The sequence below is a fragment of the Thermobia domestica genome, chromosome 15 (assembly GCF_964235325.1).
Source record: "Thermobia domestica chromosome 15, izTheDome1.hap1.1, whole genome shotgun sequence".
Classification (NCBI taxonomy): Eukaryota; Metazoa; Arthropoda; class Insecta; order Zygentoma; family Lepismatidae; genus Thermobia; species Thermobia domestica.
In genome coordinates, this window is record NC_137468.1 from 190,610,543 (window position 1) to 190,623,205 (window position 12,663).

General features: G+C 32.7%; 1 protein-coding gene across 1 annotated transcript in view; it reads right to left on the bottom strand.

Annotated features, from left to right (window-relative positions):
- The window catches only part of Hml (hemolectin), a 403,631-nt gene that overhangs the window by 339,118 nt on the left and 51,850 nt on the right, over window positions 1–12,663 (bottom strand). Inside the window, exons 17-19 of the mRNA XM_081740590.1 lie at window positions 11,480–11,630; window positions 8,281–8,459; window positions 5,141–5,321 (exon numbers count right to left, since the gene is read on the bottom strand). Coding sequence (XP_081596716.1) covers window positions 5,141–5,321; window positions 8,281–8,459; window positions 11,480–11,630 — 511 coding nt within the window. The remainder of the gene's footprint in view (window positions 1–5,140; window positions 5,322–8,280; window positions 8,460–11,479; window positions 11,631–12,663) is intronic.

Consider the following 12,663-nt stretch of genomic DNA (forward strand, 5'->3'; position numbering starts at 1 on the left):
TAGTCTAAGTTAGTTTAGGTTAGGTTAGATTAGATTTGGTTAGGTTATGTTAGGTGTAAGCATTTGCAGCTTCCATTTCCCCCATAAATTTTGTATTTTCTACGTACTTCTGGACCCCGTCTGCTAAACATTTACCATGAAATATTGTAATGAAAGGATATAATTCAGTGTTTCCATGGTAAATTGTTTTACAAATTTCAAGTCTTTACCATGCATCCTTTTAAACAAAATGAAGTTTATTTAATGGCTTTTCTAAAGTTTCGGACAATATTAGTCATTTGTTGTTTCTAAATAAATATTACAATCATGACATAAGTAGCATAGGGAACGACTTGCACAAATCCCGAGATCACAGAACGAACAACTTGAAATTTATCAGTAGGCTTCTTGTATTATTATTAAAGCTATTGACTAAGGCCCATTTTAACTCCTATTCTTTTTCCATTTACCTAAAATGGTCTACGTCAATTCTTTAAGTCCTATAACATAGTTTTACATGTAGTTTTACATGAAGATTTTAAAAATAGGATTGTGGTTAATTCGTCTCACAACTAGAAAATAATTTTAAAGTAACTGTTGAGAGGCTTTCAATTTAAGCACCAAGCAATCAATTTACAGATAAAGATATTTAAATCAAAGTTACTTTATCTATATAGGACAAACGTTTGATAAATATTTGGATTTCACAACAAAATTATACCTCAACAAAATTGTGCACTTGTTGTGTGTACACGATTGTGTCATTACTTATCAAATCATCTATAAAATAACAATAGCATCGTAAATTCAAGGATGTGATACTTAATTTTTATACATACAGTTTATTATAGTGTTTATGGACAGGTAAAAATAAGTTTGTCATACCTCTTTCCTTTCATTCTTTGCGCTAATTCTATTTTTTATTTTGTAATATTGTCAAAAATGGTTATATTTATATTTATTCTTATGATTAAAACAAGCATAGAAAATTTATACCATTCGACTTTTTTTTTTTTCTTTTAATCCATCTGACCGTCAGTCTGTTTCACGATAACTCTCACAAAACTTATACAATTTTGATTAAACTTTTTATATGCCTTCCTTGCAGTTACCAAAATAATCCTATTGTTTGAGTTTTCAATCTATCAAGAATAGTTTAAACATATGCATCAAAGACAATTTTCCAAAATAAACTACATAAAAATTATTCTATTACACAAAACAGAGAATATAGCTTCTTAAGAGTACTCTGATCACCTCTACATGTTGGGATTAAAATGTGGCATGAATAAAAGGATGACTCCTCTATTTAATATATATCTTTCATTATAATTTTCGTTTTTAAAATTGATCGATTTTGGTTAATTTGTTGACCATTTATTTGAGGTTTTCCAATCATTCCCACTGTATTGAATTAAAATCAGTAAATAATAAAACAGTATATTTACTCTCCCCCCCCCCCTTTTCCCTAAATTTTAGAGTTGTGGGTTAACTTTCGTTAGACTAAATCCGTTTGATACAATATTAAGAATTTTTTTTTTTTTTTAACTCTTTTCCGTAATTCATAGTGCTTGGGATTAAAATGAGTGAAGAATGAACTGTGAATTTAACTCTCTCATCTGGGGTGGATTATACTCCCTCCTTGAATTAAAAAAAAAAAATCTACAATATTTTTTGTAAAAACATTAGATTTACATTTAAGAGCCTGTTTTACTAAAAATAATACAAATTTTACCATTTTTCTTTTGCTTGTTTATTCATAAGTAAAAGGAGTTAACAAAATGCAACTTACCACAATCATAGATAATGTTATTCTACAACATAAAATATGAACCGGAAGAATGTTCAGTGTTGCCATCCATAGAAATTACAGTGTTGCCAGAATAACAAATCCCCTAAAATTTAAGTTAAGGCAGCGACTAGAAGACCGAACTCAACTGCATTTGATTACATATCATGTTGTTTTGGTTCGCTGTGAACTACTTTTTAAATAATAGTTGTATTTGGTTTGTAATATACAAAATAGTTTTAACATACTGTTATTAAAATTTAATAATAATGCTATTTAAAAAGTAGTTCACAGCAATCCAAAACAACATGATATGTAATCAAATGCAGTTGAATTCGTTCTTCTAATCGCTGCCTTAACTTAGATTTTAGGGTAATTGTTATTCTGGCAACACTGTAATTTCTATGGATAGCAGCACTGAAAGTTCTTCAGGTTCATATTTTCTGTCGTAGAATAACATTATCTATGATTGTGATAAGTTGCATTTTGTTAACTCCTTTCACTTATGAATAAACAAGCAAAAGAAAAATGATAAAATTTGTATTATTTTTAGTAAGACAGGCTCTTAATATGGCGCATACGAGGGTCAGTCAAAATTGTAGCTCTTTATTACCACAATATCCTGTAAGTACATATTTATTTAATCGCCTTCAAAGTTGGCACCTTTGGAACACACACAAGCCTGTTCCACCGCTCCTACGATGGGTGGAAACACTGACGAAAATCCTCTTTTGGTATCTTCCAAAGTTCAAGCGTTGCGTTGGTTTTTATCTCTTGTACTGTGACGAAATGAAAGGGCTCACTTTTGCATTGGGAAACATCCGATAGTGCGAAACTGTTTCTTAAGATTATCAAAGTCTCTGAAGCAGATTTTCTCCAATTTGCACACGCACTTGATGATTTTGCACGATGCTCGATCTATGAAATTTCACCAACTGATCACCACACACTGCTCCGTCCAGCTGCATTACTCGTACACTGCCTGTTATGACGTCATAATATTTCTCAAATTCATAAATAGGCAACCTAAGGTCTATAATGTACAAGATTCGTTGTGATTGCACCACAAATGCCAAAATTACAACAACAATCCGGGAAATTTTTGACTGACTCTCCAATTTCTTGAGGTTTTACAGTCATTCGCACTTCTTGTCTTTAAAATCAATTGAGAACAAGAGAGTAAACTTATCTCCCTTTCTCTCTCTCCCCCTTTCTGGGTTTAACCACTTAACGGTTTTACCAGAATTATTACGTTCAAGGGTAATATGTAAATCTTGATTATCCCGAGTTATTACGTTGAAACTATATTTTTCCGTTCGAATCTGTATTTAAGCGAAATGTTTCGTTGTGAGAAGAAAAGGTGCAGGCAGCAAATCTTAACAAGCAAATTAACCGTCTTTTATATTGGTTTATTGACTTTTACACCAGGCGGCAGTGTATTACTCCTGCAGTGCCCGAAATATTTCGGGATAATCCCGATTGAATGTTTTCACGTTTTAAATAGCCTCAACTTATAAGACGATACAAATTTTGCCATGATTCTGTTCAGGACTAAGCAGATAAAGCTTTTGTTAAAATAAAACATATTTTTTCAGCACGCAAATTCATTTAATCTTACAATTAATTTATTTTCAATTGTGCCCGAACAAACTCTGGATAATCCAGAAGTAGTATTTTGAGGGGTTATAACTTTCGAAATTTGGTTCTGAATGACAATTAAAATAGATCGTGTTAGCACGCATTTATGATAGATTTAAAATATGAAATAAAATAATATGACCTAAAATAATATGATCTTTTTGGGACGTTTCTCTAAAATAAATTCGACCGCTAAACGATGAAGAAGTATGTATGTTATATAATAACTTCGTAAAAATATTCAATTTTTACACATTATGTGGTGTATGTGTCTACTGAGATCTTCATATAATCTCTACGGCTTGAAATTGAAGTCAGTCAAATATGAGAACTCATTACCCCATCCCCTCCACTCTCCATTATTAAAAAAAATATTCTTTGATAGCTATCGTGAAAAATACGGTGTATTTTTTTTTTTCCTGATGATTTCCCATCCTCTTAACAGTTTGGGTCAATAATGAGGGAGTGACTCTTCCACTGTTTTAAATTAAATATTTCCAGTGAAAATTTATTAAAATCACTCAGATTTTATGGAACATAGCGAATGTTTTGCTCCAGATTACAGACTAACTCTTATAGTTTGGAAATGAAATTAGGGGCTAGGAAGGGGAAGGAGTTCTCGTTCAAAATTCACAGCGTTACTGGTTATATAGCCTAGTAATTACTAAATACCTAAGTCTAATTAAAATTAGAATGAAGAATTCTTCTGAAGTCTCACAACAACTGGTTTTCGGTAAACATTATGTACGAGGAGGACGGTTACAGTTTGAACTAAACTCAACTGCATTAGTAATTATATGAAGTGTGAACATGAAATAAAAACAAGGATAGGAATAGCGAAAGAAGCCTTTAGGAGGAAGAAAAGGCTATTTTGTTGTACCTTTAATTAAGAGTTGAGAAAAAGACTCGTAAAATGCTTCGTATGGAGTATTGTACTGTATGGGTCAGAAACATGGACATTACGCTAAAGTGATGAAAAACGACTGGAAGCTTTCAAAATGTGAGTGTGAAGAAGAATGAATAGAAATAGCTGGGTCGAGCGGGAAACGAATGAGATGGTGTTAAAAATAGTCTGGGGGAAAAAGAACAATATTATTAAGAAGAGGAAGAGAAACTGGTTGGGGAATTGCTAAGAAGGGACTGTATGATGAGGGACGTGCTAGAAGGTATGGTGGCAGAAAAGAGAGGGAGGTGGTGAAGGAGACTACAATTAATTGACTATATAAAAACAAAACAATCGTGCGTGAAGACGAAGAGGTTAGCGGAAGACCGTGGAGCATGGAAGCTTCTCAATTGCAGTAAGTGACCTATCGATAATGGCAGAACACCTATGACCAACTGCATTCAAGTTTTCATATTCTTTTCGCAAGTTATCTATAATAATAGATCAAAGTTCCGTAAAAAAAGCAAAATACGTAAAAAAATGTTTCTACTTTACACTCAAATGATTAAAAGAGAAAAATATAAAATTTCAGACAAAAGCTAAATAGAAAAAATTTAAAATACGATCACTCATGCCTCTAGCCAGAGAAACATCTCTACTTAAGACTTATACAAGACGTTTCAACAAGAAGCATAACTTACTAAGGACAGTTGTAGCTCGAAATCTATTCGCAGAACAAATCACTGCATTAAACTCATCATTCAAAAAAAAAAATGTAAATAATAACAATAATAGCAAATTATATCAAATGTGAAACATAAATAGAGTTAACAAGACACAATTTAAAATACCTGAATAACTATGCTGAAAGTTTCATTTTCACTGAGAGCACCATTAGCCAACATATATTCACAACTCCCTTGGAAATCGTATATTCTTCCATCAAATGTCTTAAAATGTGATTCACCCCACGCAGTGCAGATACCAGAACATTTCCTATCAGTACAAGTCCATGTACCAGATTCACATGTGCTGAAAAAACGCAAAAATAATACAATCATTTCAAATGTATCATTGTTTTCTTCCTATATTTCTTTTTGTAGATTATCCACACTTCAATAAGAATACTAACTAATCAAGGTTAAATAGAAAAACAAAAATAAAATGAAATCTTTAAGTTTTACGTCCCACGTACGACGTTTTTTCACTCTTCCATTATCTGAAGGAATATTGCCAAAGTGCACTAATTTTAAAGCCGCTATCTTATGAACAATTTTTCACAAATAATTGGCATACTAAAAATTACTTGTACAATTCTTGTCATTTGAATGAAATGAAATGAAAAACTTTTGTACATGACTGTTAAGGTGTTTACAAGTCAAGTAAACTTTTTTTTTAATGTAGGAAATTACAACTGAAAAACAACTCTAAAATAATCTGCAAGACTAAATTACGTAAGAATTGTTTACGCATTTCACGTGAGTGAAAGTGTTTAGAACTATCATATAAATACTCCCAAAAAAAGTGACAGTGAAGGAGAAAAAGGCAGAAAGAAGCAGAAAGAAAAATGGAATCTATCTTAATCAGAGGAGTCACGTCGAAGCAAATCAATCTAAACTTTTGAGATAAGAGAATGCTACCGCTTCTTTCTACTCATGTAAATTTTACGTTTTTGAACTATTGAATTTGTCTGGGTTGAGGATGTATTTTAAACAATTCTTTTAGAGTTCTTTCGTACGCCCACTTTTAATTATTTCATTTTGTTTTTTGTTGTTTTATAAAGTAATTTTGAAACCATGAATATTCAAACCAGCAGACTTCTAAGTGCAATTTGTTAAATATACAGTTTAAATATGACTGCTGAGATTATGTAATAAACTGTTTCAATAAGAAAGATCTTATATTGTAATAAACATGTATTAATTGAATTATAATTCTTTGACAATTAACCTTAATTTAGAATTCATGTAGGAACAATTCATATAGGAACAAGTTATAAAGGCAGGATACTACAACTAGTACTACCTCTTATGTCAAATTATAGATTCATTCTTTATTGAAAGTCCATAACTCCTTTAGGAACTTATTTTTTATTATAAAGAACTAACACGTGATTCCTCTCTATAATTTTAAAGAGATACGATACAATAGAGACATGAAATTCGGTATTTGCACTTCAATTAAACACACATTTTACCGTTTTTTAACATTAGACCTAGAAGAGAACAAAAAAAAAAAAAAAAAAAAAAAAAGCCGGGAAGAAAAAAGGGTGGAGCTACAATTATTATAAGTTGATGTTCATATCTCGAAATTCGTTAAGATTAGAGACATGAACTTTGGATTTTTCATTTAAAATAATAAAACATGTGTATTAGCGTTTTTTTATATATTTCTTTTAGAAGGAAAGAAAAAGGTGGGTAGAAAAGCAAAACGAATGGAGGTTAATATTGTTAAAAACAAGATGGTCATATCTCACAATCCTTTAAGGTTAGAAGCATGGAAATTGGCGTTTAGGTTTTAATTTAAAATAATTAAAGACGTATTTCAGCGTTATATATATATATATATATATATATATATATATATATATATATATATATATATATATATATATATATATATATATATTTATTTCCCCTACAAGGGATGGAAAAAGGCGGGAAGGAAAAAGGAATCAGGTTTGCAAGTGTTAAAAATAAGATGGCCAAATCTCGAAATTCCTTACAGTTGTATTAAAAGGTTGTGTGATAAGATCTGCAATAAAACTAACAGTCAGAAAGAAGGTAGAAACAGAGAGAACTGAATGGAGCTATACATAAACCTATCATTATACAGATTTCTTTTACGAAGTTCCATTGTACTTTACTATTGTTTGTGTATATATATATATATAATGTGTGCCCCTAAGATGCTTAAATTCTTACCAGCTCTGGGAATACTCCTTTGGGCCCTTATGTTGGACGCACGAAAATTGGTGTAAAGATTTTCATTAAAAATAATTAACAATGGGCTTCAGTGTTTCTATTTTATGTTTTCCTTGGAAAGGAAGGAAAAAAGGGTGGAAGGTTGCAATTGTTATACTCGTAAGATAGCCATAATCCGAAAACCCTTAATATAAGAAACATTTTAGAGATATGAGAAGTGAAAATCTGTAGGCCGAGAAGTGCGGGGGTCTTGGAGCGAAGTTTCCAGCTAACCAAGGCTAGTACATACATACGAGTCTTATTTTATTAGGACAAGAAGTTTAAACTGAATTTGAACAAAGGTATTTTGGATAAGAATTGAAATAGTATAATCAATAGTTTTACTCAAAAAATTGGGTTAGTATTAAATGTATCGTCAAGAATCCAGGAAACGCCCATCATTCTACGTGTTTTCTGTTTATTCAGTTATAAACTCATGATTAAATTATATAGGTATTATAATTTTCAATTTTTGTACCTGGGCTATAAGTTAAATTTGAGACATGATTTGCTATGAGTAAGAGAAAAAAGAGGAAGAAAGAAAACAGCCTAAGTTAAAAGAAATGAAGTAAAATATTTTAAGTTGTACATGTAAAGTAGTTTTAATATGACATAACACTGGACACTGAGTTCAACTTTATATGGACATAATAGAGAGTGTCCCGTTGGCAAGAAGCATCCTCAAGAAAAATGAAATGAAATGAAATCTGTGAGGTTTACGTCCCACGATTATGCCGGCTAGGCTAAAGAATACGGTGATAATGACAAAATGAATGAAATGGTGGAATTAAGAAAGTGGGAGGAAACGGGTGAACCCCGAGAAAACCCGCGCACAGGTGTTTGTCCACCATAAAGTTCACTTGGCGTGAGTGGGGACCGAACCACGGAACCCACGTACCAGAGGTGAACGCTGTATCACTGAGCCACCGGGGCTTCTGGTAATTCTTAGAGTCTCTGTGTGAAGATGGAAATAAGTTTCCTCTTATTAGCATCATGTACACACAAGAAAAGTACTATACACTACTTACCAAGTGTTACAATCTTGTTTAATCTTGTCTCCTTCCTTATAACTCTTTCCTTCATGATGACAAGGACACTCTGATGGAAGAACGCATTTCCCTGATTCAGAATTCAAAACATAGCCTTCTTTGCATACGCAACCAGAGTTACACTCAAATTCCAGACTTACTGATGTATCCTGTGATGACTGAAAGTAAAGGATAATACTATATTAAAGATTTAGATTTAAATTAAATGAACTTAATCCGCACAGATTTTATTACGAAGGATCAGAAAATAAGATTACAAAGCAAGTATTTCTGGAGTTTCGTCTGTTATAGAGGAATGAAGAGTGTGCGGTACTTTTAAAACATGGAGTTGGCAACTGTGCAGAGTTTCAGCCACCCGCCACCTACAGCGCTAGTTGTAGGTAACCACAAATGGTGACTCGTTTGGAAAACTGGTCTCGCGAAGAAATCCGCTCAGTTATTCGATTTCTGTGAGCGAAACATGTAATTGCGGCTGAAATTCGCCGGTAGGTGGTAGAAGTTTAGGGAGAGACTGTAATGTCTCGTGAGCATGTCGCAGAATGGTATCGAAAGTTTGCAGCTGGTAGAGAAAACGTCACCGATGAGGAGCGCAGTGGGCGACGCGGCACGTCATTAACAGGTTTGAACATGCCTCGGACCTCGCTCCAAGCGAATTTCACCTGTTCTAGCACTTGAAGAAGCGCCTAGGAGGCCGCCACTTTGCTTCAGACGAGGAGGAGAATCACTTCGTTGTTGAACACGCAAGGACAGTCTTTTATGAGGAGGGAATCTTCTAACTCATCCCACTATGAAACAAGTGCCCTAACCGATATGGTGACTATGTCGAAAAATAACCTAATGTATGTACTATCTGTTTGCTGTATTGGTTGTATGAAATAATGTATACACGTTTCACTGCAGGATTTGTAACCTTACTTTCTGATCACCCTTCGTATTAAAATGAAGAAGAAATTAGGTTATGTTTGATGTTCATTGTTCAATATGAATCTTTCACATGGAAATGACTCAAGTTTTCATAAAGAAGATTTGTAATCGATAAGTCGGTGCCATTAATAGAAAGTGTGGTTCAAAATAAATTGCCATTAATAGAAAGTGTGGTTCAAAATAAATTGCCATTAATAGAAAGTATGGTTCAAAATAAATTGCCATTAATAGAAAGTGTGGTTCAAAATAAATTGCCATTAATAGAAAGTGTGGTTCAAAATAAATTGCCATTAATAGAAAGTATGGTTCAAAATAAATTGCCATTAATAGAAAGTTTGGTTCAAAATAAATTGCCATTAATAGAAAGTATGGTTCAAAATAAATTGCCATTAATAGAAAGTGTGGTTCAAAATAAATTACCATTAATAGAAAGTGTGGTTTAAAATAAATTGCCATTAATAGAAAGTATGGTTCAAAATAAATTGCCATTAATAGAAAGTGTGGTTCAAAATAAATTGCCATTAATAGAAAGTATGGTTCAAAATAAATTGCCATTAATAGAAAGTGTGGTTCAAAATAAATTGCCATTAATAGAAAGTGTGGTTCAAAATAAATTGCCATTAATAGAAAGTGTGGTTCAAAATAAATTGCCATTAATAGAAAGTGTGGTTCAAAATAAATTGCCATTAATAGAAAGTGTGGTTCAAAATAAATTGCCATTAATAGAAAGTATGGTTCAAAATAAATTGCCATTAATAGAAAGTATGGTTCAAAATAAATTGCCATTAATAGAAAGTGTGGTTCAAAATAAATTGCCATTAATAGAAAGTGTGGTTCAAAATAAATTGCCATTAATAGAAAGTGTGGTTCAAAATAAATTGCCATTAATAGAAAGTGTGGTTCAAAATAAATTGCCATTAATAGAAAATGTGGTTCAAAATAAATTGCCATTAATAGAAAGTAATACGAACAACTAATCATATATTTCATAACTTGTCCCATACTTATGTTTGTTTAGATTGTCTCGCTTTAAATGTGTTTTACATCTTATGTTATTTTATGACACTATACGTTCAAAAAAAAAATACTTACACATCTGTTATACACTAGTACAACAAAATGTAACATCAATTTACCCTTATACTAATTGATGGAAATGGTCACCGTGATGATCTATATATGTGTGCACGCTTTTTCTTCTTGTTCTCAAAGGTTATCACAAGTTGTTCATGTAGGATGTTCCTAGTGACATTACAAATAATAGATTGAAATTCTTGAAGCGTATAGTGGTTTCCTCGATAAACATTACTATTTTGCATAGCCTCAGAAGAAAATATACGGTAGGCTTAAATTCAGAAAACGTGCTGACCACAAGCGCTTACCAAGAGTTTAATCTCCGAAAATTTATTGCAGAAACTTCATGGATTGCCTCCGTTGTATGTGCTGTCTTGCTGAATGCAAACATTAGTAATGTCATTCTCAGTTAGCTCTCCCATAAACCAGTGAATGATTTCACAACAACGATGTGAATTTACTTTCTTAGAAAAATATTGTGCCGACTATTCTTCTCCTAAATATTGGAGGCCACGTCCCAATCTCCTGGTCTTGTAGAGAAATGCATGTGGGTTATTGGCAGAACATAAACATTATACTAAGTCAATTAGGAACTGTTGTCACTGGAAATCTAACGAAAAATAATCTTTCAATCTCTGTATGTACTCATCCTACTCACGGAAAAGTATTCAGTGAGGAATATTTGTTGTTTTTAAGTTGAGCACGCATGGAAAGACATGGTCTCAGTCATTCTGAGAACGCATGGAAAGACATGGTCTCAATCATTCTGAGAACGCATGGAAAGACATGGTCTCAATCATTCTGAGAACGCATGGAAAGACATGGTCTCAATCATTCTGAGCACGCATGGAAACACATAGTCTCAATCATTTAAGGGCGATGAACACAGAATAAACAACAAAAAACTAGACACATCTTTTCGTATCAAGATCACCAGTTTGACCGCCTTACGGAAGCAAACTGCACACAATGCAGGAGACTTTTGTAGAAAACACTATTCTCAGAGCATAGAATACAATCGCTCAACCTATTATCGAGTTTATTTTTCAAACGCACTGTAATTATATGCTGCAAATCTTTCATTTGTAAAATAGAATTATAACCTAAAGTCGTAATCATAAAGTGTTAATTTCTTTGTTTAAACGTATAAAATAGCAGCTAAAATCAGAAATCTACACACCTTACATGTACGAAGCTCAGCCTCTTTACAGTTTGAAAGTACTTCGTTATTTTCAGCATCACACTTAGGCTCTTCTTTAATATGTTTCGGCATATACTCAATTTCTTCGTCAGTAGCTGGGCGACAAGTCCAAATGGCATTAATACATTGGCTGAAAAATAAATTTAAATAATGTATTTACACATCCTAGTATACGTAACTGTTGATGAATACGTGATTATAGGATATTTACCTGCTAATAAATGCATACTAGTTGCCCAGTTAGTAACCATTATAAGATTTTGATGATTAATATATGACAAAAAAATCTCTTCTACTTATCATTCCAAATAATAGCATATATTTCCTTTTACAAGCATGGTTCTTCATTAATGAAAAGAAAGTCGTCAAATCATAGGGGGAAAAGTTTAAAAGCACGGAAATAGGAAAGAAACCTATATTATGGAAGTTTTCTAAATGATACAAAGTAAATCTTTTCAAATAGTGGTCTGCCTTGAAAAAAGTGAAATGAAATCTTGAAGTTTTACGTCCCACGGTTATGCTGGCTAGGCTAAAGAAGATGGTGATGATGAGAAATGAATGTAATAGTGAAATGAATAAAGTGAGAGGAAACGGGAGAACTCCGAGAAAACCCACGCACACGATGTTTGTCCAGTATAAAGACCATTTGGCGCGAGCTGGGATCGAACCAGGGACCCCAAGCAACAGAGATGAACACTCTATCACTGAGCCACCGCGGCCCTGGTCTACCTTGAGTAAACAGAAGTTCTATGTGGAATTCTCATGGAAATCACCGTTATCACGTATCGATTTTAGCTACTCCTTCTCGTTATCAATAAAGTTACAACTTGTTCTCATATTTTATGATATTGTCCGAATCAGGGCGAGAAAGATTAGTTATGATTTTATTCGAGACACTATAGAAAGACAGAAGTAAGTTGGGAGATTGTTGATGACGAGAAGATTTAAGTTAAAATCAATAACTGATATAAGTGATGATTATCTGAGATTTCACTTAGGACTTGCTATTTCGGTATATTTACGTATACGCTTTGCGCAACTTTCATGTCATGTTGTTCTTAATTTACGTATATACTTTGCGCAACTTCTATGTCATGTTGTTCTTAATTTACGTATATGCTTTGCGCAACTTTCATGTCATGTTGTTCTTAATTTACGTATAT